The 27,302-nt window shown below is 55.2% G+C and overlaps 3 protein-coding genes across 3 annotated transcripts; all 3 read left to right on the plus strand.

Moving 5' to 3' along the window:
* Positions 1–586: 586 nt before the first annotated feature.
* On the plus strand, positions 587–2,980 carry LPMP_333080 (hypothetical protein; the record flags this gene model as incomplete). The annotated part of the gene is made up of 1 exon (XM_010704096.1): positions 587–2,980. One exon carries the CDS (start codon positions 587–589, stop codon positions 2,978–2,980), a length of 2,394 nt encoding a protein of 797 aa, XP_010702398.1.
* An 8,010-nt stretch (positions 2,981–10,990) lies between these two features.
* LPMP_333090 (hypothetical protein) lies at positions 10,991–15,724 on the plus strand (the record flags this gene model as incomplete). Its single annotated transcript, XM_010704097.1, has 1 exon — positions 10,991–15,724. One exon carries the CDS (start codon positions 10,991–10,993, stop codon positions 15,722–15,724), a length of 4,734 nt encoding a protein of 1,577 aa, XP_010702399.1.
* A 2,497-nt stretch (positions 15,725–18,221) lies between these two features.
* On the plus strand, positions 18,222–21,938 carry LPMP_333100 (hypothetical protein; the record flags this gene model as incomplete). Its single annotated transcript, XM_010704098.1, has 1 exon — positions 18,222–21,938. One exon carries the CDS (start codon positions 18,222–18,224, stop codon positions 21,936–21,938), a length of 3,717 nt encoding a protein of 1,238 aa, XP_010702400.1.
* Positions 21,939–27,302: the final 5,364 nt, after the last annotated feature.

Below are 27,302 nucleotides of genomic sequence, written 5' to 3' on the forward strand. Positions count from 1 at the left end.
AGCCATCGAATATTTTTCACCGCCTGCCCTCTCTCCCTCTCCTCTTCTCTCGCCGCTTTTCTTATATTCTTTTCATTCTTCTCTTCTCCTGGAATACGTGACTGGCATACCAACAGGCCTCGCTCATCCTGCGTCTTCTTGGCCTAGTGTATCAGCGGACGTCCTGCCCACCTCCTCTGCACTGGAGCGAGCTCATCTTTTCATCGTTCTCTTTTTGCCTTGCTTTCCTTGGCGATTCTTCTTGTGATCGATTTCTCTTCTTGTCTTTTCCACCTTTCATTATCTTGACTGTGGGTTTTGCCTTTTCCCTATTCCTGAAGAAGCGAATACAGTTTGTGCACATTTCTCTCGTACTATTATCTTCCGCTGTGCGTGCTCTGTACCATCTTTTCTTCTTATAGTCTGCTTTACGCTCAGGTGGTCAGGCTTATTCCCCCCCCCTCCCACCTTTACATACTGATAAACAAATACCAGCATAGGTCGTGAGTAGCTGCAGCACTAGTAGCAGGTGCAACCCAGAGCATCACCGAACACTCCCCTCCCTCTTCCCCCAGTTCGACAGATCCGCGTCACGGCATAGGCAGCCATGAGCTCTACCAAGACTACCAGCTCTTTCAACCAGAGCAGGCCCCCTTCTGTCAAGCGTCCGCCTAGCAGCAGCTCGGGCCGCCGCGTACCGAGCAGCAAGCACTCGGATCGCGAATTGTTGCACTCTGCCAAGCACCGCTCCTCGAGCCGGTCCTCGGCGGAACACAGTCGCTCCTCTTCGAGGCCCAGGGCTGCCGTGACGCAGAGCAGCAATGTGAAGCCCACCGCCTCTCACACCATTCCGGTCGGCAGAACGTTGTCTTCGATTCCCACCACCGCCGGAGCCCCTCCGGACAATACCCTTGCTACTGCACCGAACCCTGCCCCTAAGCCGAACGGTGTCGCCCAGGGTGGAGCTCCGTCGAGCATCCAGCCCATCGGAGGCTCGATGAGGATAGCCCCGAAGGGCATGCATGACCACAGTGCTGTGAGTGGCTACGGCGGCATGGATAGCATGGGTGGCAACCAGAATGGCATGTCGAGCGGCTACGGCTCGATGGGCGGCGCGCAGAATACCATGGACGGCTTTGGCTTCATGGGCCCCTGCTACACGAATGGCTACGGCAGTATGGGCGGCAACCAGATGGGTATGCCCAGCGACTTCGGCCCCATGTGCGGAGGTCAGAACGGCATGGGTGGCTACGGCTCTATGGCTGGTGGTGGTCCAGGCAGCATGGACGGCATGGGTGGTCCGATGGACTCCATGTACGGTATGGGAGGTCCGATATGCAGCATGTACGGCATGGGTGGTCCGATGGGCAGCATGTACGGTCCGGCCTCGCTGATGGGTTCCATGTACGGGATGGGGGCCCCAATGGGGTCAATGTACGGCATGGGTGGCCCGATGGGCTCCATGCTGGGTCCGATGGGGTCAATGTACGGTATGGGGGGAATGGGGTCTTTGTACGGCATGGGTGGCGGCAGCCTGTACGGCGGTGGCTACCACAGCGTGGTCGATATGGCGTCTCGCCGTGGCAGTTTCCTCAACAAGAATGACCTGATTCGCGCCGATGTGAAGCCGCTGAACAGCAACAAGGACAACGGCGGTGGGAAGGATGCCAAGGAGGCTGACGACAAGGAGAGAAGCAAGAAGGACGGCAAGAGCCGCGAAATCAAGCTTGAGGAGCCCAAGACTGATTCCAAGGACCCCAAGGCAACGGAAAAGAAGGAAGCCACTGACAAGAAGGGGAGCGCCGACAAGAAGCTGTCTACGGAGGCGAAGCTCGTGGACAAGAAGGACGCCAATGAAGTTGACAAGAGGATTGTCAAGGGCAAGGACGGAGAGAAGGAGGACGGCGAGAAGGAGGACAGTGAGAGGAAGGACAGCGAGAAGAAGGATGGCGAGAAGAAGGATGGCGAGGCGCCAGTGGCCAAGCCGGATGGTCTCCTGAAGTTCAGCGGCACCAAAATTCGCAGTCTTGCCCTTGTCTACAAGTCTGGCAAGGAGGCGAAAGTGACTCGGAAAGGCGTGGACACCGTTATCATGGACGGCAAGGAGACGAAGCTTGACGAGGTCATCTTCATCGAGGACCCGAAAAAGCCAGTGGAGGCGGCCGCGCTGTCGGAGGTGCGCAATCAGTGGGTGTCGGGCCATAACGCCACCATCATGATCGGCAGCGACGGTACGCGGCGCACGCAGGCGGTGGACTTCATGCGCGAGTACCTGTCCACGTGCACGGGCAAGTTGGCCGCCAGTGGCGAGTACTTCAGCATCTACCTCACAATGACGGCGCTCGAGGGTGCAGATCAGGGTCGCGATTTGCTGAAGGACGCCGCCACCTTCGAGAAGCTTACGCTTGCGTCATCGCCGGTGTACGGTCCGGCGCTCAATAACATGACAATAAAGGAGGTAAACACAAAGGAGACGATGGAGGAGGTGCTCAAGGAGGGCATGGAGCGGGCCAAGGAGGGCGAGGTAGTCTGCAGCTACCTAGTTTTGAAGCAGTGCCGCAAGAGCAGCGCAGGGGCGATGGTGTACCTTTCCTCGCTGAACGTCACGCACGTTGGGCCGAACGTGGAGCATCTCACCGGCCTCAAGGCCAAGAAGCCAGAGGAGCCGTGTCGCCTCTACCGCTACTCCGTCGGTGGTGGCAGCCACACCATGTGCGTTGGCTTCGTCAGCGACGACGACGCCTCAGCGGCCAAGGTCTTCGATGCGCTGAAGGAAATGCGTGAGGTTCAGAACACCGAGCCGCGCAGCGGCAACGTGAAGCGCTTCATCGAGTATACAAAGAAAGAGATCCCGAAGTGCAAGGAAAAGGTCGCCTCGTCGACGGAAGAGAGCAAGAAGGCAAACTACGAGACAATGCTGAAGCGGATGGAGATGATGCTCAAGGACGCTGAGGACATCGAGAAGGACGCGAAGGCGGTCGCCCCGAAGGCGTACGTGTAGAGAATTCAATACACAAGCAAATCCACAAAAGGAGACAAGACAATGAAGTGTGCAGACACGAAATGAGAAACGGGCGGGGTGAGAGGGAAAGAGGGAGCCGCGTCACTCGGCGTTTTGTCCCCCTTTCTCTTGTGTGCGTTTGACTGTTCACGAGGTGGTGACCTCCATGTGTGTGTGTGTGTGTGCGTCTCAGTAGCACGTCTGACCTATCCCCACACGCGAGACGGGTTTGGCCTCATTTTCTTTCTGCGTCTCAGTCAAGCAGGTCTCTGATCATGTGCATCTCTCTTCTCTCTTCGCGAGTCTCTCTCCAAAATTGCTTTATGGCCATCTCGATCAGTGCGTGCCTTCGCCAGCGTTACGTGAGACTGGCCGTGTGTTTTTTTTTTTGGTGTGTGTGTGTGGTCGTCCCACATTCTCTAAGTGTGTACAGATTGTGCGTGTTGGCCTAAAAGAGCTCAAGTAGGCCGCCGGTCGTGGAGGGGATTCTTGCGGAAAAAGGGAGGGTTTACTAAAAGTTCTTTCAACAGGGGAATCGAGCACACCAGGTACTCAGGTTGAGGAAAGAAAAGCCCTCTTAGGTCCTTTCCCTTTTCCAAACGCCTGGTTGATCGAGAGTCATGCACACCACAGTAGCTTACCTTGGATGTACCGATGTCTGCGTCTTTCCATCACCGCACCACTGCGCTTGCTGCTTTCTCTGTGTTTGATTTTTCGCCCCTGCCCCCATCACCACCACTATCACTCCCATTAACTTCTGGTCTTCTTCGCTTTGATCTCCGTATGTCTCGCTGCCCTTTTTTTATGTGTTTCTTCTTAGGTTTTTGTTTTCCTTCTCTACAAGATGATGTCGAGCGCTCTTTCTTCCCCTCTGCGCTGCATCTCCGCTTCAGATTGCTCTTCTTATATATGTAAGTGCTTTTATTTTCATGAATTTCTCGTTGCTTGTCCATTGGGTTCTCTGTGTAGTGTGCTGTATGCATGACACACTCTTGCCTCTGTGTAGGTCTGTAGGCATGTGTGTCCGTGGACGGGTGTCGCAGCCGTCATCTTCAACGCGTTATGACCGGTCTCGAACACCGTCTTTTTTTTTTTTGCGATGGCACAAACGCCCCCAAGCACGCAGCGACACACAAGAACAACAATCAAAACGAAAAGAGCACATGCGGCCCCCCCTTTTGTTGCTTTGCTGTCTCTAAACCCCCTCTCTTCTTTGTGGATTTCTCTTTTCTCCCTCTCTCTCCCTTGCATCGTTCTGCTTTTCATCCTTACGCTGTCGCTTTCTTTATCTCCTTGGACGCGTGTGCTTCTCTCTCTTTCTCGCCATCGCTGTGCGCGTCGTTCATCCTGGCGATGGTGATTGTTGTCCTTCGACTGCCCTCGTGTGTTTGTGCAGTACTCGCTCTTGTGCTATTCTTTGTTGCGCGCTTTCTCCTTTGCCGTGGCCCCTCTTTTCCTTTCTGCGTTTGGAGTTCTTGTGCATCGCAAATGACACGAGGCAGAGACAAGTTTCCCCTCTTACCTTCCCAGCAGACACACAACGCTTGCACGAGTGTGCGCATTAACGTGTCAGTCCTTTCACTCAAGGGAACTCCTACGGAGAGAGACGCATGTATGTGCGGGGTGTCTTTGAGGAGCGTAGCCCTGCCCTTTATTCTCTCGCATTGCTGTCGCAGATTTTCGTTTGTATGCAGCACTCCCCTGTTGAACGTGATGTCCTCGGTCTCTATTTTTTTTCCTTTGCTGTTCATCATGTGCCTTTCTTTCTCTCGCTCTCTGTGCTCCATCTGTGCTGTTATTCGTGAAGGTATTTCACGCATGTGTGCATATTTTTTATTTTTCTTTTTTGTTTGTTTTGCTTCTTGTATGCTCGTGGTTGTGCGCTCATGTGCGCGCATCTGAAGCAGTGAGAGATGTCAGGGAGATTGGCAAGAGGCTGGAAAACAAGGCGATAGTGCATCTGTGATTTACTGCCACTCGTTCTTTTTCCCATGCGTGGGTGCCATCCAGCTCCGCTACCGAGTTTTATTTGTTGCCTCACCCCATTGATTCATCATACGCACAATCACACACACGCACGTGGACATCAACACCCATAACGTCGTCATCCTCACCCCCTATCCAGTCCCTACTCTGCACGCACAACCATTTTGTTGTGTATGAATTCACGTTGTGTATGTACTGCTGCATATGTGTATATATATATGATTTCTCCTTGCAATATGTAACCATATCCGGTGTTTCTTCTACAACATCCCAAGTCGTATCTCGCTCGCTCGCTCTCGCGTGCTCGCTTCCCTCGAGTTTATTCTTTCCCCCGTCCTTAGTACGGTTTCTGCTGTTTTGCTTCTTATACCTGCTTACCATCATCGTACAGTTGTGGAACAAAGAGAAGATATGGAATCAAAATCATATTCACGACAAGAACGCATTACTCAGATATGCACAGCCCCTCCTTCTCTCACCTGGCCATTTTCTTTGCCCTTTTCTGTCTATCTATTCCCCACGCGCTCTCTCTCTCTGTGCGTATGTAAGAAACATGAGTTTGCCCCTGCTTCTCTATGCTGTTCCCCTCTTTCCCCCCCTTTGAGCGTCATCGTGCTCTCTCCTCCTCCTGTCTCGGTTTTTCCTGTGCCACCGTTACCTGCTTCATAGTTGATCCATTTTCTCTTTTACATTATCTTGTGTTATGTTCCATACGTCTATTTTTTTTTTTGTAGTGAAAGTGTGTGGGGCGGAGGAGGGAGGGCACAACAGCGGTGTGTGTGGGGGGGGGGGGAGGAAGTGGATCATCACACACTTGTTTCTGTGTGTGTCTGCAGCGGGTGAGAATGTGCAAGCGGGCAAGCTGAACTCCTATATCCATGTTTGGGCATCAACATGCGTTGGGTTTCTCTTTCTTTCGGATTTCGTACTTGTTCGTCGGCCCTTGTCCTTCTCTGTCTCTTCTCAGCATATCCTTCTCCGTCTTTCTATTAAACATTATTTGCAGTGTATACTCATTTTATTCGGTCTGATCTCTCTCTCTCTCTGTTGAAAGACGAAGTCAATTATTTCGTCTCTGTTTTTCTGCCCTTGATGGCGGTCTGCGATAGTGGCTCCCACGCACTCTTTCACACTACAGGCATCGTCAAGGGTAACAGGAAACAGGAGGTGTCACGTAGAACAGGCCGGAGGCAAAAAAAGACTGGTTGAATGAGAGGAAGGGGGGGGGGAGTGCAGCAGAGGGAGCTGATGAAGAAGGTGGGATGGGGGAGAGTGTCCACTCTAAACAAAAGAGGCAAAAACAAGCGAAGCATAGGAAGAGTGATGTTGTGCAAGAGCAGTTTGCCTGCCGACAAGACAGAAGGCACATATGTAAGCGGCACATACGGCCATAGAAAAAGAGGAAAAAGACACCCACGCACACCCACACACCCAAACATGTACACCCATGCACAGTGTTCCCCATCCCCCCCGACTGCCCCCCTTCACCTGTTTTACCCCTCTTTACTTGATGGTTGCGTTTTTTTTTTGTTTTCTTTTTCTTTTCGCGTGCGCGCGCTCTCCTTCAACTGTTTTTTTGCTTTCATCATTCCTCTATGTGGCTCTTTGCATAGGAAGTCCACAGGTGGAACCAGGCACACCCCCGCACAAGAAGGAGGTGCGTTGCGTGCTTTCCTCGTCCTCTTTTTGCGTTTGTTTGTTTCTTTCGCCTTGTCTTCCGTATCTCCCGTGTGTCTGTGAAAGCTCGTGCGCCAGCGTGCATATCGATGTTTATGCTCCTTCCCCCTCCCTTTACACGTGTTTGCCTGTCATTTTCAGATGCGTGTCACCTCCCCTCTTTTTTGTTTGGTTGACGTCGTCTGGGTTTCCTTCGTTTTTTTTCGTTCTTTTCGCTTTTTTTTTCCGTTTCCCTCCCTTGGGTCTGTTTTGCCGTTACGGTAGATGTGCGGGCGCGCATGTTTATCGAAGCGCGATGTGTGTGTGTGTGTGTGTGTGAGGCATCACGACTACCGACAAAAAAGTGGCAAAACATCGTCCAAAAAAAAAACGAAAGATAGCACAGAGAGAAGGCGGGACTGAGGGAGTGTGTGTGTGTGTGGGGGGGGGGGCGTATGAGTGGATGTGGATGAGGAAGGAGGACGTCAGCCTGAGACTGCCTCCATGCCGTTGCAACCCGTGCAATGAGGCGGATCTCTCTCATGGAAACCCTGTATCGACTCCTTGCTGCTGCTCCTGTTGCTTCGCACTTCGATCGCAACACCCGACTCGATGCGCTTTCCCGTTCGATTATACTCAGGTCAAAGACGTGCTGGCGGCTCTCGACAACCATAGGATAGGTGCACCTTCTCGTTATCGCCGAGTTCAGAGGTGCCATAACGGTGGCGCCCTACTGTCTTTTCCTGTTGCCCTTCCCAGTCCTGTGTTCCATCCTGTACCTTATTACAGGGAGCGTTTTATCACCTCAAGAAATGCACAAGTCGTAGTCCTTTGCATCGAATCCTTGAGTACTCTATGGTTGCCTCTTCACTACATCTGCTGGTCACCCTCTCCCTCTCTCTGGCATCTACATTCCTTGCATACACCATCATCTGCTCCGCTCTCTCTCTCTACCGTGTTCCACTGCCATTTCCTACATGTGGCTCACTCCCTCACGCATGGACGTATCCTCCTCCTCTTTTGCTTTCCCTTGCTCTCACACACCCTCTGCGCACCCGCTGTTTACTGCACAGTCTGTGTGGCATCGTGCCATTCTTCTGGTCGTTGCCGCTGACCGCCACCGTGCTTGTCTTACTCCCAGGGAAACTAGAAAAACAGGCGAGTTGCGACAAGAAGGGACAGGGTTGAGCGATGCGTGCGTGTGGGCACATGCACGGAACATACACCACTCCTTCCCTCTATCCTCCACCTTTTCCCACTGCCCTCTCTGGCCTTCTCCGTTGTACGCCATTCATAGACGTGAGGTTGTGACGGGCTTCTTTATGCCCCCCCCCCCCCCCCCGGGAGATCGCGAAATCGTCGAAATCAGAATAGTCCCTCGTCCGTGCGTTTGTGCAATTTGGTGACTACTGCCATTCTGGGTGAAGTCGTTTTACTATTATCTCCGTCATTGTGTCTCCTCCTGCGTGTTTGCGTTTTCAAAGTTTTTTTCCTCCTTTGTCCGGTCTTCGGTCTTCCATCTGCTCCTCCGGGACTGCTTCATAGCAGTGCGAACAAGTTGTTGTTGTTGTGCGTATGTATGTGTTAGGGCTTCGCTCTTTTTAACGCTTCTCCTCTGTTGGCGCTGTTAATCCGACGTGGGTCATTTTGCCCGCCCCTTCTCCCCTCCAACCCGGCACTCTTTCGCCCATATCGTTGACTCATCCAGCGTGTCGCCTCCGTTTTTTTTTTTCCCTGCTGCGCTTCTCTACCAGACCACCACCTTCCCTCTTGTCCTCTTTCTTATCGCCTGTGCGTCTTTGTGCTCCTCTCCATTGCAATTTTTTTTTCCCCTGTTTGATTTCTTTCGCTTTGCTTCTTTTCACTATTGTTTTTCTCTCTTCTTGTGCCTGGCCCTTATGTGTGTGTCTCCCCTCATCTTTCCGGTCACTCTTTTTTTTCTCCTTTGCTCCCTTCTCTACCCACCTACTCCCACTCTACTTCACGCACTCTGACTTCCTTTCTTTTTTCCCTCTTCTCTGGCGCCTCTCAGCCCTCTCCTTTTCTTTGCTTCTTCCTTCCCTGCGCTCTGTGGCCTTTTCTTCATTTCCGCTGTCTGGTTTTCACGGTTTGTGTGTGTGTTCCCCCACCCTCTCTGCGTCTCTTCATCTCTCTTCCCGCTCTCGTTGCTCCCTCATTTTTTTTTTCCGTGCTGCCGGCGTCTGCTTCTCCCGTCCTCTTTCACGTGGACTATACGCGTTTGTTTGACTGTCTCTCCGCTGTCGTTTCTCGATTGTTCAACGCATTCGCTCTCTTACACCCCCCCCACACACATACACATACACATACGTACACACCAATACACCTCTCGATGGTGTGAAACATATAACGTACTACTCTTCATTGTTCTCTTTTTCGTCTTCGCCCTCTTCCGGTTGATACCGCTCGCGAGCCCAATCCTAAGCGACGTATGTTGTCCATCTTTTTTTTTTCTGTGATATCGGCCTCATCTCTCCCGTTGACTCGTCGCGTAGCTTCCGCACTTTTCGTCTTGCATGTGTGTAGGTGATTCCCTGTTCCCCCTCCCCTTGCGTGGAGCTTTCCGTGGCGTCGTAGCGTGTCTCATCTACATCTGTACTACACCTATTCGTCTTGTCCTCCCGCTCAGCTTTTATTTCTTGTATTTTTCTTGGCTTCTTCTTTTATCTCGTCTCGTGCTGTGCGGTCTTCTCCCTTCCTCCCTCTCCGCATCCACAGCCCTTCATCTGTTTCGCTTTGATCTTTTTTTTGGGGTCTCCTTTTTTAGTTCGAACTCGGTGTTGCTCTTCTTCAACGCCATTCGTCCTTTACCGGATCCTCTTTTTGCTTGCTGTGCTGTTGTGTAGAAGTGCGCCTGAACCTCTCCTGTGTCTCTCTTTTCGACACCCACCCACACCCACACCTACCCACACACACGCACCCCCACACACACGCACCCCCCCACACACACACACCCACACACACGCACCCCCCCCACACACGCACCCCCACACACAAGCCTGCATTTTTGTTTTCTTACGTGCATTCCCTGCTCCTCTTTATTGGCTCTGAATACACCCCTCCCATACACCCTCCGACTTGGTAAGCGTTCACAAACACGGAGCGTGTGAAGGACACATTCGCTTTCTGTTTCCGTGTTTCCTCAGCCCTTGCTCACTTGGCTCTTTTTATTCTCTCTATTCGTGTGCGTGCATACAGTGTGCGTGCGTGTTCTCTGATTGCCTCTTCTGTGCCGTGTGGTAGAGGAAGGCATACGACCAAGTTGAAGGGAAGCAGCAAGCTTCGTCACGGCCGTACCATCTTCCTCTCTTCTTTGCTTTCCTCCGCTTACTACGTCTCCCTCGCTCACCTCTTTGCATCCTTGTTTCGCTCTTCTCAACTTAATAGGGCTCCCTTCCATTAAAAGAAAAAAAAACGAAACAAGCAGACCACCCACACCGTACGCTCTCTCCGCCTTTCCCTTTCACTGCTTCGCGGCGACATTGCCACTCGCGCTGCCGCTTCCTTTTATATCTTTCTTCCTGCCATAAGTATACAAACATACATACATATACATACACATACATGCATATATACACATAGCTGCTCTTCATCGCTTTTCTGTTCTCTGGTGGTCAATTTTCCCTTTTTTTCAGTCATAATTTATGGCTGCTCTTCCTTGGCATGCTTACTGCTCGGTGTGTGCTGTGTGTGTGTGTGTCTGTGCCTTTGCCGCCTCATTTGCTCGGCTGTAACACGCTGTGCGCCTCTCCCCTTTTCTCTACTTCTGTTTGCTTCTATCGAGGCACTCTTTGGTGCCGAGAGGCGGTGATTTCAGTCACGGTGCTTTCTCGGCTCGTTTTTCGTGTATTCAATCCAGCCCTTTGTCTCCATTGTCGTTGGATCTTCTCTCTCTTTTTTTTTCTTTTCCCACATTTCGAGTCTGCAGCTTGGTTTGTGCATTGGTTGGTGTCTCGCGTGTTACCACCTTATCGGTATATGTACATCTTGTGTGAATCACCCTCATAACAGAAGAAAAAGAAAAGGGGCGTCTACTGCTTGTCTTGATCTCCTCACTGTTTTTTTTTCCCACTTCAGGCGTGGAGCCTCTCTTCTTGTTCTCTACTCGCGCCGTCTCTCTCTCTCTCTGTGTCAGTGCAGGTGTGTGCGTTACATTGGTATATCTCCCTCTTTGTGTGTTTATTTCAGAGTATTTGGTCAACCTTCGATCTTCCCATTTTTTTTTCTCGCGCAGTCACCCGTCGTCACCTACTCATTTTCTCAGGTTTGGCCTTTCCGCTCGTTTGTACGACCGCGTCTACGACTCGTTATCGTCCCATTACCCCCGCCTCCAGTCGCTAAGGGGGTTGCATGTCCGGCACGTCCACCGCGGAGGCGAGGGATCACTGGATGGAAACGGCGACGCGCCCGCGGAGTAAAGGTGCACCACCGCCTCTACAGCAGAACAGCGATGAGGGACAGCTGCAGCCGGCGAGGACTTTGGTGGAGGCAGTGGAGTGTTTTGCAAATGAGCAGTATTTCGGTCTGTCGCTCGCGCAGGGTAACGAGGATGGTGATGCTCGTTCTAACAGCCCCGTAAGTTTTTGCAGAAGCGACAATACCGAAGAGACGAGACGTCATGCACAGCACAATTGCAGGCAAAGTGCGTCGGCGAATACGAAAAGAGGGACGCGCGACGAGGATGCCGTGTATTCGGAGGCAGTCTCCTCCGTTTGCTCTTCCTACTTCAGTAGACACAACACGCTAACGGAGATTACCCATGAACGCATCATGGCGCAGCGACTCTCAGAGAAGTTCTATGACATAAGCACGTTTTGGCCGCCTGATAGCCAAACGAGCGAGCGAGCTGGCGACACGGAGGAGCAGCTCTTTCCTGCGTTCGGAATAGAGGGAGCAGCTCCACCATCCTTGGTGCAACCGGCGACGAGAATGATGCGGGCCCGTGCAGAAACTGTGGCGACCTCTCCGCCGTCACGGTTGCTAGCCGAGTTCGATGACCTCTATCACGTTTTGTCGATGCCGATAGCAGGTGCCGTGCAGCCAAGCTCGCATGCGGGCAGCGACCGAGACAGCATCGGCGGCGGAAGCCATTTCACTAGGCGTGCACCACAGCAGGACATACACTACCTGAACACCTCAGTCTTCACCCTGTTCCCAGACGCACCTGCCAGCACCTTTGCGCGTCAGCAGCGAGACTGCGCCGCTTCACGCAGTGGGTCCGCTTCCGTCGATTCATCCTGTGATTGGGTGGTAGCACCAGAGAGCTGGGAGTACGGCGAGTGGATGTTGACGTTGCAACCAGCGATGCGGGAGGCGCTCAGCGTGCATTCGACCGGCACTATGGTGCTCGCCACCAGCGATGAGCGTCGCTCTGCAGAGTTTACGAACCCTACTGCGACTAATGTCGCAGCAGAGCCGTCGAATAGGCCATTGTTGACAACGGCCGACTATTTCCCACGAACGGCACACCCCAAGGCGGTGTGGAATGAGCGTCAAGTAGGCACCTGTATCACTACAAAGGCGCAGTGTGCCCCCTCTACCTTTGCCTCCCGCCTGTCGCGAGGAGTTACCGACAACGATGTGTCCTCCCAGGCTAAGGCGCGGCCGCTAGTAGAGGTGTGCAATAGTGCTGCTACCACAGCACCGCCGCCGTTAGACACCTCCACCGCCACCGATGTGTGCATCACCATGAAAGAGGTGGAGACTGGTGCGACGACTCCGATAAGGAGTGTCGCGGATGACAGTAGCGTTGTCGATGTTGCCCTTCGCCAGTTGAGCGAGCCGCTGTCGCACCACTACTCCTCTGGTTTCGCGGAGAATATCTTCGTGAGAAGGTGTTGTCGCGCCTCGGACGGCGGTGCGCCGTCTTCTGAGGTATCAACATTTCTGGAAGCGCGCAGCGCTCGCCAGCAGCCACCACGGCGTCCCTCTTACGCTAACAGCACCCGTTCAGTGGCGTTCAAAGCGCACACAACCACCCCTGCTATGTCGAATGGCCTCCTGGACGGGCACCAGCTGGCCTTCACGACAACCACCACCGCGCGAGGTGTGACTGCGCCGTGGTTGTTGAATAAGAGTGCGGGCACAGTGACAACCGCCTCTGTAAACAGGCCTGCAGCGGTCTTAATAGCCAATGCCGCCCCTCTCCTGCCCTCCATTGTGCCTCCTATTCGCAGGACCGCCGACGCACCACTGCGCGTACCCTCTCCTGTGGCGCCTATTTCTTCCACGGCGACGCTGCACGTGCTGTCGCCTCAGACCATCGCGGCCGTCGGACAGCATACTTTGACTTCGTACGCCGGACAACCGCCGGAGGTCCTTCGCGCACTCGGCAGACATCGCAGGAGGCTGGCGCTCCTGCCGGGGCCTGACAACGTCGCCACGGAGTGTCTGTCAGGCGTGCCACGTCAGACCAAAAGTCACAGCACATCAGCCACGGCGATCGGCGCAACCTCGAGCACCACCAGCACTTCTTCGGGAGACCTGACGTCGAGCTCCTCCCCGCAGCGCGCCTGTGCAGAATTCAGCGAACCGCAGCAGCCGTTTTTAGGGGCTGAGCCGTACCCCGACGCCATGGATGATAACTTGGTGATTCACTGTGAATGGAGGAAGAGGATGGCTTGCTCATCACAGACTTCACCTGCGGACTGTGGGACTTGCTCTTCCGCTGCTGTTGGGCGAAGCAGGCTTTACATGGGCGTTGCAAGTTCACACTCCACCGCTTCCACCCCGACTGCCACGGCTTCACCCACGGCTGCCCCCATGACGAGCCCCTTCGCCACCTCGTGTGGCCTCCCCGCGGAAGAGGGTGCCGCCCACGCTACCGAAGACGTGTCCTGCCTGTCACCCCAAGCAAATGAGGGCGCCCAGCAGCAACTGCTGAAAAAGCTTCCTCTGGACTCGAGAGACGAAGGCCAGACTTCGAGTCCGGTCATCTCCACCTCCCTTTCGTCACCACTGGTCACAGCGCGGAAGGCGACACCGCCACGAGAGGAGGTGCACGACCACGGGCCTGCTTCTTCCCAAGAGAGTGGAAAGGGCGCGGTTGATCCCACTCGCTCCCAATCTGACCGGCGGCGGCGTATGGGCCTCAAGGAGAATGTGGAGGTAGTGTTACCCGACTGCAAGTCACTCCGGGTGTCCATGTCGTCGTGGCTTGAGTTTCACAACCCGACCATGCGCGAGCAGGGTAAGGAGATGATGCCGTCAGCGGAGGAGGTCTACACCCATCTCATGATGCGCTCGAACGCACTGTGCGCGTTGGTTGTCGTCGATGAGGACGCGGTGCGGAAACCATGCCTTGTCGTGAGTGGACTCAGCGTGCGTGTGTACGAGGAGGACAAGGCAGTGTCGCTGGCGAACGGTAGAATGGCTCATGGGGTGAGGCGGGCACTGAGGACAAGCTGCGGCGGCACTTATTCTCGTTTTTTGTGCAGTTCCAGCTACGCTGACGAGGAGGACACTAGCGGCAGCGACGACTCGGGGGTTGGCATTCGTGGCGGTGTTGGCATGAGCAATCGTGCCATGAGCAGCAGCGGCGGTGGGCTGCCATCCAACCTCAAGTCCTTTGTTCTACTACCAGACAAGAAGGAGCGCCTGAACAAGTCAGGTGAGGTTCATTCAACGAACTCCCGCCCTGGAGAGTTTGACAAGTATCTCCACAAGTTTGATCTGGACGAGACGCTTAGCCGTCTTGCTGGCAGAAAGGAGTGTCATTCCGTGGCGCTGGAGATGCTGATGCGGACGTGGGTGACGGGGCACAATACTTGCCTCTTGCTCGGGAACGGCAACGGTCGCAGCACGCACTCGCTCGACGTGACGGTGGGGGCGGTGGAGAACGCGATGATCATGCTGCGCGAGCGACTGCATGACTCGGCCAGTCGAGTTGAACTGCACATCTGCATGGGGGACGTCGCTGATGACGAGGACAACAGTGGTGTGGCAGTATTAGACCTTCTGGCATGCTCATCCGACGGCGACGACAATGACGACAGCGGCGACGCCGAAGAATTCGAGAAGGGCGTGAGGCGGCAGCGGAAAGGGGCATCGCCAGCTGCACTGAAGCGAGGCCCACCCCGCTCTTCAGTGCAGCTGGCGCGCAGTCCGCTCTTTGGCACCGTCGTGAAAGGCCTGCGCTCCGTGAAAATCGACGACGCGACTGCCGAAACGGGTGCCATTGGTCGCCTCTTGACGCTGGGGTTTCTGCGGTTGAACATCTCGACTCACTCCTCCCGGCGCAAAAGCGTGCCGAATCAGTCGACGCTCAGCAACGCTGCGTTGAGCAAAGTACACACCAGCTTCGCTACGCTGCGGCTGAAGACTATCTGCCGAGGTGCAGACATGCGCAGTGCACGCCTGAGTGCATGGGAGAGCACGACAAGCGACAAGAGGTTTGGCTGTCAGGAACGGCACAGCCACTCTGTGGAGTACAAGGCTGACGTGCTCGTGTCCTCGCTTCTGCTCGTCTATTTTGGCACTGAGTACATGGTGCTCGACACCCTCGTGCAGCGCAGCCACGCGTACCGCATGCCGACGCGCGAGGAAGACGAGGGCTTCGTGCATCCGAACGCACCCATTCGACATCAGAAACCCGATTTTCTTCCCTCCAGATGGCCGAATGCAGTGGGGTTTCTGGAGTCACTGGTTGGTGATGCGTTGGGGGGCCGCACCCGCACGCTGGTGTGCCTCTGCCTCTCCGAGTATGACTCGCGCGCAACCCTCTGGCTCCGAGCGGTGAGCCGCGCACGGCGTATTACCAACGTGACGCCGAACTGCGGCAACGTGCGCAACTTCCTGGTCTACCTCCTGGAGCAGTACGACAGCTTGGCAGCGCTGAGCGCCAAGGCCACCACTAGGCACCGGCAGCGCCGCCGCCACTCCACCGCGTCCTCCAGCAAGGAGTTTAGCCAATGGTCTGTCCACTGCGTAAGAAACATGATTGACGAGCTTGACGCCTTCCTTGCCACCCCGACAGGTGACACTCCGTCGCTTGAGCGGCTGGAGATTGCGAACGAGATGATTGCATCGGCGCCGCCGGATCTGCTAACAAATCTTCCCCTTTGCGTCTTTTCACAAAACTACTGAATTCGAAGTCCATTGCGTGACGTACCGTTGGCCATGTGTGTCGTGTCAGACTCTGGTGGGGATTGAGACGACAGCGCAGAGAGGGATTTGGGCGCTTACAAGGGTCGACGCTACGACTATGTGCCTTGATTTGCGTTTCTCTTCGTGCGCCCGCAATTCGCACCCATTTTCTTTTCTTTTCTAGCTTTGCCTCTGTGTGCTTGTCATCCCCCTCCTCCTTTCCTCTCGGCAACACCAGCTGACTCTTCCTTCCCCCCTTCCTCCTCGTCGTCCACTTGTCGCTCTAACTTTCCACGTCACTCTTTTTTCTCTTCAGGCCCCGCGTTTAACGCCTCTCCACTCCCCGGGCGAACACCGTCTGCAGGAGCCTTTTCTGTCTCCTTTCTCTCCCCTCCCCGAACTAGTTTTTGTTTTCTCTTTTGTGGATATACTGAGGAGATGCATGCGGTGCGGAGGGCGGCCCTCTTGTACAAGAGAATGCCGGCGACGGATCCCCGCTCGCTCCCCCCTCCTCCCCTTTCCATGCCAGCGAGGGTGTCCACCGGCCTCTGCACGAGCTGTTTCCTGTGCTTGCTATATTCACCCTTGTGCGCGTCTCTCCGTGTCTAGCGATGCGGCAGGGTCGGTGGGAGGGGGGGGGACGATGGAGTTTCCCACTCTCCTGTGGCAGCGCATCTTTGCGCTGCCTGTCAGCGATACTTCTTCTAGTCTCCTTTCCCCTGTGAAGGGGTGGGCCCCTGGTGACCTTATGGACCCCCCTATCGCGTTGTTTCCACTGACCACGTCCCTCTAGCACGGTCTGCTCCCCCGACACCCTTTCTGTCTCCCCTCGGTGAGCGCGGCAGCTGGAGGGGCAGGCGCCGCACTCTCGTCGCGGTGCCCAAGCACCGCGCAGACGCGTATCTACGCGCCTGCGTAAATGGCGCGCGCTGTTCCTGCCGGCAGTGGGCTCGGTGTAAGCAGTGCGATCCGTGATGCAGACCGGAGGTCGGATCGATGGAGAGGAATGTGCTGACTCGCTAATGGCACCGGTGTGACACACTCTCTCCCTTCTTCCATCTCCCCTCTCTCACGCTAGCGAGGGTAAGGGAGCACTTGCATGGGCACGCGACGAGGTGGCGGCGGCAGTGCACGGATGGGAAGGGACGTGCATGTGTGTCTGTTCGTGTTTCTGTTTGCCTGTCTAGCGTTCCCTTTTCCTTTCTCTCTCTCTCTCTGTGTGCGCGCGCCTGCACAGGATCGATGCTCTGCCTTTTCACCCCCATGCTCGAGAAAAGTGACCAGTTTTGTCTTCCACCGCGGCGGCCAGCCTCTCGCTATCCCTCCCTCCCTCTCTTTCTTCCTCTCTTTATGTGCTGCTTGGGTTTCCGACTTTCCCGTAGCGTAAGTGAGCGGCGGTGTTGCTTCTTACGGGAGCGCTTCGTCTTTGGTGTGTGTTTGTACTTGTGCAATGCGCATGTGTCTCAACGCGTATGTGAGCGTGGTGCTGAGTGAGTCCTTAAGGTGAAGCAGTGTTGTCACTTCTGTCTCTCCATTGCTCGTCTCACTAACCACGCTCTTTGCCTCTTTTATTCTATTTCTGTTCCCGTAGTTTTTCTTTGTCGCTGCACCGCTGCCCCCTGCCATAGATCACACCTGCACAAGCACATAACGCTAGTTGTTGTATCATCTCACATTCAATTGAAGCAAAGAAAAAAAGGCAGAAAGGGTCGTCTACTATTCTCTGCATTGTCTCCGTTCCTCCCGCTCCCGCACACCTGCGTGCACTGCCATTATTAGACGGTAGTGTGACTGTTGGGCAGAGAGACGAGAGGGAGTGGCCCTGGATCGACTCTGCTTAGATTTTGGTGGAAGCGAAGCTTTTGCCCTCTCACCTTTCCCAGTCGTCGTTCACACACCAACACATGTGCAGATGCGTGTATGTGTGAGGAAGGCGACAAGAAGGGCAGTAGCGACAGTGCTGCTGAGCAAAGGCGGTTTTCTGACATCCTTTTCCTAACTCTGTTGCTGCTTCCTCCCTTCTTCTCTTCATCTGCTTTGGTATGTCTCGCAGTTTTGAGTGTCTTCCTCTTCCGCACATCGCAGTGCTTCCCGTCTCACCTACTGAAAGTGGTGATCAGCTCCGCACAGCTCTCTTCTGTTTTCCATCTCTCTGTCGCTGTGGTTGTGAGTGTTGTTGCAGCGATTTCTTTCTCCATTTTCCACCTTCATAGGTGTGACGTGTTTGCTTATCCTTGAGCATCCCCCACACATCGAAGTCGTCCCACACGCAGACCATCAACATCTGAGTCGCTCTCGGCATCCCCTCTCCACACCCCCCTTAGCCCATTCTTGATAGCGAAGGCTGTACTGTGCAGGCGTGCCGCACTGCCTCGTTGTGTTCGCAGGAGTGGTGTCTTCGTGCTTCCTTCTTCTGCCCCCCCCCCTCCCGCCCCCCATTCACACGTATTCACTTTCTCTGTGTGTCTTGCTTGTGTGTCCAAAGGCTCACGCAGCGATGCAGCAGGTGGTTGGGATACCGACACACAGCCTCGCACCGGCCAAAGGCCCAGCTATTGCGGCCGGGGCGTCGATGACGGGGCAGGGTGCACCGACACCATTTGACCACCAGCAGCAAGGTATGTCGCTGGCGAAAGGTCAACATGCGGGTCCGGACCCCTCTGGCATGCCAGCTGGGTATCTGTCCGCCCATCAGGCGGAAACACAGCCAGTGGAGCGAGCAAACTACGACACCAACACGAACAAGCCCACCTACGCGAAGCGCGTGCGCCATGGCGAAGCATTCACATCCGTTGCCGCAGAGGGTGTGCAGCACTCGGAAAGGCCTGTGCTGGGGGCGTCTGATCCACAGCGAGTGAACAGCAACCTCCCGAGTGAATGTCCTATGCTCACCCATGCAGTGGGAGATCAGACGCGCTACGCCTTCAACGTTGACCGCAGCTCGTTTGCACACGACGCATATCGCAGCGGCGTTCTCCGCACCGGCTCCTTCCGTGGTGGCGTTCCAGGGTCGATGATGATGGGTCGCATGGGCAGTATGTACGGCATGGGTGGTTTGATGGGCTCCATGTACGGTATGGGCAGCACGTATGGCATGAACATGTCCCGACCAGCCTCGCTGCTCGGCAGCATGTACGGAAGCCAGTATGGTATGGGGTCGATGGGATCGCTGTACGGCATGGGAGGTCTGAAGAGCCGCATGGGATCCATATACAGCATGGGGATGCCGATGGGGTCCGCCATGGGTCCGATGGGCGTGATGGGCTGCCCGATGGGGTCAATGTACAGCACAAACCCTGGCAGCCAGTTCGGTCCGAACGGCTTCAACAGCGCCTACGGCGATCACTTCCAGAACGACATGGGCAATTCGCAGTACAACGGTGCCAGAGGCTTTGGCATGTCCGACTTGGGCAGCAGCTACCAACTGCGGCCCGGCTACGGCCCCACTGGCATGAACGGCATGGGCGAGGCAACTGGCCCGAATGGTCCCGCCTCTACTAACGCTTTTTCACCCAGTCTCGTGGAGCGGCCTTCGGCCTTGTTCAGTGGAGCTGCCGCCGCCGCCGCGCCGCCGCAGGTGCCCCCGGAGACGAACCGAAGCAATGGTGCACCGCTTCCGGTGGCCACGCCAGCCGACGGTGCGGAGGGGCAGCACGGCGAGCGCAAGAGCGGTGTGGCAACCCTGCTGGTTATTTCTGCTGCCGCGAACCCGGCAACGACAGTGATGCTTTCGAGCAACCCGCCAGTAGCGATGGCTGCCGATGAATTACTGCGCACGGGTCCTGACGCGCAAGCTACCGCCGACGCGATCAAGCGGAACACCCACTGCCAGGGCGTGTACCACAGCGTCAATGCTGGACACAACACGGCGCTGCTGCTCGCGACGGACGGCACGACGGAGTCCCGTTTGATGGCGGCGGAGGTGGTAAAGCAGGTGCTGGCGGAAGCACTCTCGGTAACGGCGAAGGCAGCTGCGAGTCACGGTCAGCTGGGCTACTACGACGCTCGTGTGTCGGCCTGCGCGCTACACAGCGCCACGGAGGTGATTGACTGCGTCGAGGGTGGTGCTGTCACGAGCCTTGAGGTTGGCTCGCATCCGGTGTTCGGCCCCGCTTTTCTGAACGTTGGAGTCGTCACTGTGCGCAACATGGCAATGGGCATGCCTCAAGTCGACGCTGCCATCACTGCGGCATGCGGGAAGCCTGATGCTAAGGTGGTTGTCATCGAAGCTATCGTAAAGCAGGTACGACCAGCACAGAAGAGCGACAGCCCCATAGACGTGCTGCTCTCTTCGATTCTCTTCCTCATCAGCAACGTTACGATGGACCAGAAGTCTTTCTTTGAGGCCTTCTGCAACGACGCAAACCTGCCACCAGCCCTCATCAAGGGTTGCATTGGCGGCGCGTGCCGCACCGTGGCGGTGCTGTGTCTGCCCAAGTGCGCCGATCCCTCGACTGCGACGGAGGCGTTGGCATCACTCAACACAATCCGCAACTCCCCGAACTCGACGCCCCGCAGCGGCAACCTCGTCCGGTTCATCGCCTTCGCCACCGGTGAGAATGACAAGTTGCGACAGAAGCCGAATGTGGACGCAGCAGTGCTAGAGAAGGTTGATGCAATGCTGGCACACGGGCGCGCTATGCTGCAGGACCCGCGCAACACTGTGCCGGTGGCGTATCCCAACTCGTCGCAGCGTACCCTGAGCCACACGTTGAACACGCCGCAGCTCTCCTCACGCGACCTCAACGCTCACGCCACGGAGAAGGGTCGTGACGCATCGAACCCGATTCGAGTGGTCGCCATGGCGAGCCCGCAGGTCCGCAACAAGCTTCCGCTGACCTTCAGTGTTGGTCCCGACGGCAGGTCCATTGTGGACGCCGCCAGTGGCACCCAGGCATCCGCGCTAGAGGTGGTGACGCGTTCCCCAGAGGACTGGCGCAGCACGACTTCGGAGCAGGTGAAAGAGGTGCAGACGCTATTCCAGAACGGTAACAACACTGCCATTGTTGGCACCGTCTCGCCAAACGAGGTGAACGTGTTGAGCAAGCAGCCACTATGGCTGTCCTACAAGCACATGGTTTCCTCCCTCCTCAGTGTCGCCACACAGAAGTACAAGTATGCCGAGGTGAGCCTCAGCGTCGCGTTGCTTGGTGGCAACGAACTGCTCGCAGATCTGTTGGTTAGCATGGACTCGGCAACCACGACGGCGCAGACCCCGCAGAAGCTCTCCGTGGCGTACTCGCCGCTCTTTGGCCCTACCGTGTACAAGGCAATGATCATCAAGCAACCTACCCCACTTCAGCTCGAGTCCACTATCAACAGCGCTCTCTACCACGTGCCAGCGATTATAAAGCAGCATCCGAACAAGAAGACGGTTATCGTTGCGTCGGCCGTTATGAAAGGTGTCACCACCACGGATGTGTACACAAGCTCGATGCTGGCTGCCAGTGCGATGGACCCGACTGTGTTCACTGACATCCTCGACAAGGCGCCAGACGTGCCGCATGAGCTGTTTGAGTATGCCTTTGGAGGTCCGTGCTGCACCTTGTTCCTTGCAGACATCATCCAGGGTGATGCAAACGTCGGGAAAGTGGTCGAGCTGATGAACCGACTTAATGCGATGCAAAACCGCAGCGTGCGGACGTGCAGCGTGAGGAAGTTTATCGCCTTTGCCGAGGAGAGCCTGAGGAAGGCGGATGCCAAAGCAGCCGCGGCCAAGTCGGAGACAGAGAGGGAAGCGATCATGCGCAGCAAGAAAAGCATGGAGGTATTTCACACGGAGTACAAGACCCTTATTGCAGATCCCGAGCACCACGACCCCAAGACATACCGCCGCAGCGGCGGCGGTATCGGGTCGTCTGGCTACGGCGCTGCCACCGCCACTACCCGGTTCACCCCTGGCGCGAGCAAGACGCGCAGCCTTGCGACACCAGGCACCGGTGGGGCGTTGGTCGACAAGTCTCGGAGGAGCGCTGACAGCAGCGAGAAGAACAGCGAGCAAAGCAAGAAGGCTGACGACACCAGGTCTTCGGGCAGCCGTCACAGCTCTGGTCACCGGAGAACTTCTACAGACGGCAGGAGGCGGCACCACACCAGTGGTCGCGCTAGCGCCGACTCCGAGTCCTCCGGGAGTCGTCACAGCTCCGGTTCGAAGCGCAGCTCGTCATCTTCCTCTCACAAGCATCATCACAGGTCCTCCAAAGGCCAGAAATAGTAATCATCATTTGCAGTGTAGCGGTGCGTGTGCTCCTTACTTTACCTACCACCTGGCAAGGCAGACGGCACCGGGGAGCGGCAAAGCGAAAAGACAATGGACCCTGCCCACGACTGTGTCATCCTGCGTACCACCTCCTCTCCTCCTCTCTTTTGATCATTCTTCATGCGTTACTTTCTCTTTCTCTCTACACAATTATGTTTGTTTTCCCGTGCCCGTGTCCGTGTGTGTGTGTGGGGGAGGGAGGGAGGCGAGGCGGGCGGATTGATTTTGCCCTTAGTGTCTCCTTCGCCCCTCGCACATCCTTTCCGTCGTGCGCTGCACTTCGCCCCCCCCCCCCCTCCACACACATCACACGAATCATTTTTTCCACTTATTTTCTGTTGTGTTTCTCTTTTTCTTTCTCCTTTTTGCGAAGGCACAATGCGTTTGCCATGGTGCATGCGTCTTCCTATTTCTCTCGGCGAGTATGTGTGTGTGTGTGGAGGCCTTTTAAGTTGTGAAGAGCGCACCACGGTGAGCGGGGGGGGGTTGTATTTCCCCTTCTTGCGTAAGGAGAGTCTTTCATTGTAATTTTTTCTGGTCGTATGTTGTTTGGAGGTGTAGATCTGATGGATTGCTGATGTGGGCATTTCGGTTTGCTTGTGTCACGCACCGCTTGTGGGTGTACGAGCACGTATGAGCTGATCGTGTCCGTGCGCACCCATATGCGGATGCGTGGGTATGGGCCACCACCACCTGCCTCTCTCCACGGAAGGGAGTCCGCACTCGTACAACTGCGGTTGTACTCGATCGACAGGGTGCGCAGCGGCTTTTGCCGTCATTGCTGCTGCTGCTGCGTTTCTTCGAATGAGTTTTTGTGTCCCCCTCTCCCTCTCATGATGTCCCTCACGTCTGTTCCTCTAGTAGCGTACTCATGTCAGCCAGACGTCTTTAGCTGAATATTTTTTCTACCCGTACTTTTTGTCCTCTTCCCTTGTGTCCGCCGATGTATGAGAGAGTTGAAGTGTGTGTTTGTTTGCCTTCTTCTATTGTTTGATGTTGGAACGTGCTCGGTGTTTTTTCCTCTTCGTTTGATGTGTGTGTGTGTGTCTTTTCTGCCGACGTTTCTTTCCGGGGTGCGTGGTCTCTGCATCTCTGGCCACCCGCCCTTCAACGCTTTTCTTGGGGTAACAGGCGCAAGTTGAGGGACTGCCGTGCACGCGTATGTGCTTCATCAGGTGTATCTGTGTTCATGTGTGCGCGTCCGTGGCGCATGCCCCCCCTCTCCCCCACGAACACCCCCAGCTCATTATGCATAGCCGACCATACTCCTTTATGTGAAGAGGCACACGTACAGGTCTCGACTTTTTTTTTTCTCTCTTGCTTCTGCTGGCGTTACGTTTCAGCGGCGTGGTCCCCTCCTTTCTTTATTTGCTCTTGGCACAACGGGAAAAGCGGTGCCGTTCCTCCCCTCCCCCTCCCTCGCGTCTTTCATTGTCTGGATGTGTGCATGTTCGTTTTTTGCTGGCCTTCCGCTTCTCTTGTGGCACACTTTATGTGCTTTTCTCCCTGCGGCCTGGTTTGGCGGCTGTGACGGCTGTGGTTATTCTTCGCGCTATTCGTGTTTTTTTTTTCCTATGTGTGCATGGATTTGTGTGTGTGTGTGTGTGTATGTGAACAGACCGTTTTACTTTCGAGCCCCTGCGCTTACCTCTGTCGTGAGCTTGTCACTCTCCTGCTGCTCCCACCTTCCTCTATTGGTCCTTCTCCTTCCGCCTCGTTGGCCTCCCTTCTTTTCTTCCCGCTCTCTCTATGGAGTAATGAGGGCCCCTCGCTCCGGAGGGGCGTGATGGCTGTTCTCTGCATGGCAACCAAGACGAGGAAGGAGGATTGAGGAGGAACACAATAGCAGCGTGAAATGACTTTGTGCGCGCATGTTTAGGGAGTCTTACTTCTTTTTTTTTTTCGCTTATTCATCTCTGTTTGGGGAAACCTGCCCCCGATAACGAGTGCAGGCTACCAAATTCGATCCTTGATGCTGAGTATCAGCAGCGCGAACACCAATGCGCACGATGATGATCGACTGAGAGGCATACCGAGCGAGACCCAGACACGGACGTGGACATATGCGCAACAATGTGTGCAGCCTGGGTTCCTTGTGCCACCTGCAGATTATCAGCATGGTCGTCATTATGAGCGAAATCTACGTAACTTTCGAATTCTGCAGCAAGAGACACGCGTCGACGCCTACACACACGCGTACACCCACTGGCTCAAACAGCGCATCGTCTACGTGTGGTGTCTCTGCTCCTCCTGTGTTTTTATTTCTTCATTTGTTGTGTTTGGCTCTTGGAGACAGTCGCTTTTATTCTTTGCTCTCGTCTCTTATCACTAGTCTTGTGGGTGTCTCGTGGGCAATCCGTGCGTTTTGTGCGACATCGATGTCTCTCTCTCTCTCTCTGTCCGTGCCCGCGTATGCCTTTTTTCGCATTGTGTTTACGTCCGTTTCAGCGGCGCTGAGAGAAACTTCGCTGGCTTGCAGTTTCGATATGGTCGGCTGACAAGTCACAACGTGGGCGTGCGTGCGTGCGTGCTCTCTGTGACTTCTTTCCGTCTTTTCTTTCTGTCGCTTCTTTTCTCGTCGCTCCTTTCTTTCCGTTGTGCGCGGGTGGACTTCCCTCCTTGCTGTTCTTGTCAGGCGTCTTATTAGCCTTCGCATCTCTTCCTTTGATGGAGAGAGTGTCGCGACTCCCCTTCTGTTTTTTATTCTTGACATGCATGCGGTGCGGAGGGCGGCCCTCTTGTACAAGAGAATGCCGGCGACGGATCCCCGCTCGCTCCCCCCTCCTCCCCTTTCCATGCCAGCGAGGGTGTCCACCGGCCTCTGCACGAGCTGTTTCCTGTGCTTGCTATATTCACCCTTGTGCGCGTCTCTCCGTGTCTAGCGATGCGGCAGGGTCGGTGGGGGGGGGGGGGACGATGGAGTTTCCCACTCTCCTGTGGCAGCGCATCTTTGCGCTGCCTGTCAGCGATACTTCTTCTAGTCTCCTTTCCCCTGTGAAGGGGTGGGCCCCTGGTGACCTTATGGACCCCCCTATCGCGTTGTTTCCACTGACCACGTCCCTCTAGCACGGTCTGCTCCCCCGACACCCTTTCTGTCTCCCCTCGGTGAGCGCGGCAGCTGGAGGGGCAGGCGCCGCACTCTCGTCGCGGTGCCCAAGCACCGCGCAGACGCGTATCTACGCGCCTGCGTAAATGGCGCGCGCTGTTCCTGCCGGCAGTGGGCTCGGTGTAAGCAGTGCGATCCGTGATGCAGACCGGAGGTCGGATCGATGGAGAGGAATGTGCTGACTCGCTAATGGCACCGGTGTGACACACTCTCTCCCTTCTTCCATCTCCCCTCTCTCACGCTAGCGAGGGTAAGGGAGCACTTGCATGGGCACGCGACGAGGTGGCGGCGGCAGTGCACGGATGGGAAGGGGCGTGCATGTGTGTCTGTTCGTGTTTCTGTTTGCCTGTCTAGCGTTCCCTTTTCCTTTCTCTCTCTCTCTCTCTGTGTGCGCGCGCCTGCACAGGATCGATGCTCTGCCTTTTCACCCCCATGCTCGAGAAAAGTGACCAGTTTTGTCTTCCACCGCGGCGGCCAGCCTCTCGCTATCCCTCCCATTTGTTTTTGTATCTGTGGTATTATCAGTAATGAAATCATCTGTGTAGGTGTGCGAGTCGGAGCTCTTCTCTTTTTTTTTCATCACCTTCAGCGAGGCTTTTTGTTTGATGCGCTGATAAATGTATGTCGTCGTTTACCTGCATGCTGCCTTGCTTTCACTTCTGTGCCTTATTTTTTTTTTGTGTTTCCCCCCTTATTCTGTTTGTTTTTCCTCGCGAGTATTTCTTTCCCGATTGTAGAGAGGGGGAGCACTGTCGCTTCTCTTTTCCCAATGCTCAGTTGCTCGATGGCGCGCCCTCTCCGCTTTTTCTTTTTCCTTTTTTGCTGGCGTCCCTATCAAAATGACGTAAAACGCTGCAGAGATGCTCTGTTGGTTGTGCGTTATCGCAGGTGCTCTTCTTCTCGTGTGTGTGTGTGTGGGGGGGGGGTGCGTCGGTGTACCGCTGCATGTCTCTCTCCTCCTTCCACACTTCCTTCTGCGTTTCTTTTCTGCCCTTTCCCTCCATTTCCTTTGGCGGCATCACACGCACGGCAGGACCAAGCCGCCTGCGTAATGCTGACCGCTCTGCTCCTCAAAGGCAAACGGTAAAAGTGGCGAATATCGAAACATGAGAGTTAGTTGATCTTCTCCCCTGCTTGTCTCTGGTCGTACTGCGTGTGCGGTGGACCATGTGCCCCTATGCACGCAACACGGCCAAGGGATCTCAGGCATGTGTTTGCATGGACGGTGGCGTGCATTGCGGAGAAACCGAAAAATCTCTCGGAGAACCTGAGGCGCGGTCCTGTGCCGCTCCTCTTGCATTCCTCATCCTGTGCAAGAGACAATGCTCCCATTGATCCGCTCGTTTCCTTCTCTCCTACTTTGGGTGTTTCCAGTGCGAGTTAAAGCCAGTATAAACAGGGTACCGGTGTGTTCACGTTCAGTGGAGGTGTGTGCGCCACCAAACGTCTACGCACATGCGCAAGCACCCATTCACTCATACCACCCACTGCTCCGCTTTTTGGCGCTCCAAGTATGTGTAACCTCTTCGTTCTCTCTCCGTTCTTCTCTACTTGCACTCTTCTCACTCCGCTCCGGTCCACTTTATTTTTTTGGTCTTGCTTTCACGGTGTGTGTGTGTGTGTGTCTCCAACCCCTCTAGCTCTTCTACCGTGCTCTCACAAAGCCTAACTTGTAGGGCTCTCTATCCCACCAAACTGCGGCTCGTCACTTGTCCCTGTGCAAACCCTAGCGCTCACTCCTTGCGCTCTCGAGTACTCTCTTTTGATTTTTTCTTTCTTTCTGTGCTGTGTGCATCCATATCCCTGTATATCCAAGCTCGTGCACGCTTACGAGCAGGTGGACTACCGACGTCTGTGCTGTTTTTTCTTTTTTTTTTTTCTGCTAGCGTGCGAACTGCACTCTGCCGAGGCTCCTGCATTCTCTGTTAAGAATTTGTGCGTGTGTGACAGTCGGGTAAACAAGAGGTGACTCTCACGGTGCTCATTCGTTTCTTTGCGAGTCGCTCTCTCGCTTCTAGTCGGCGTATGTGTGTAGTTGTAGGTGTGTGTCTTCCCCTCTGTGCACCTTCTTGCCACAGACTACAATTAACCCAACTCTACCGTCTTATTGGGTACTCACTGGCGGAGACCTCCTGCTTGCGCCCCATCCCTCCCTCTGCTGTCTACGCGACCGTCCCCTCCTTCCCATTATCGTGTACGACCGTGCCGGTTTC

The sequence above is a fragment of the Leishmania panamensis genome (genome assembly GCF_000755165.1).
Source record: "Leishmania panamensis strain MHOM/PA/94/PSC-1 chromosome 33 sequence".
Taxonomy (NCBI): Eukaryota; Euglenozoa; class Kinetoplastea; order Trypanosomatida; family Trypanosomatidae; genus Leishmania; species Leishmania panamensis.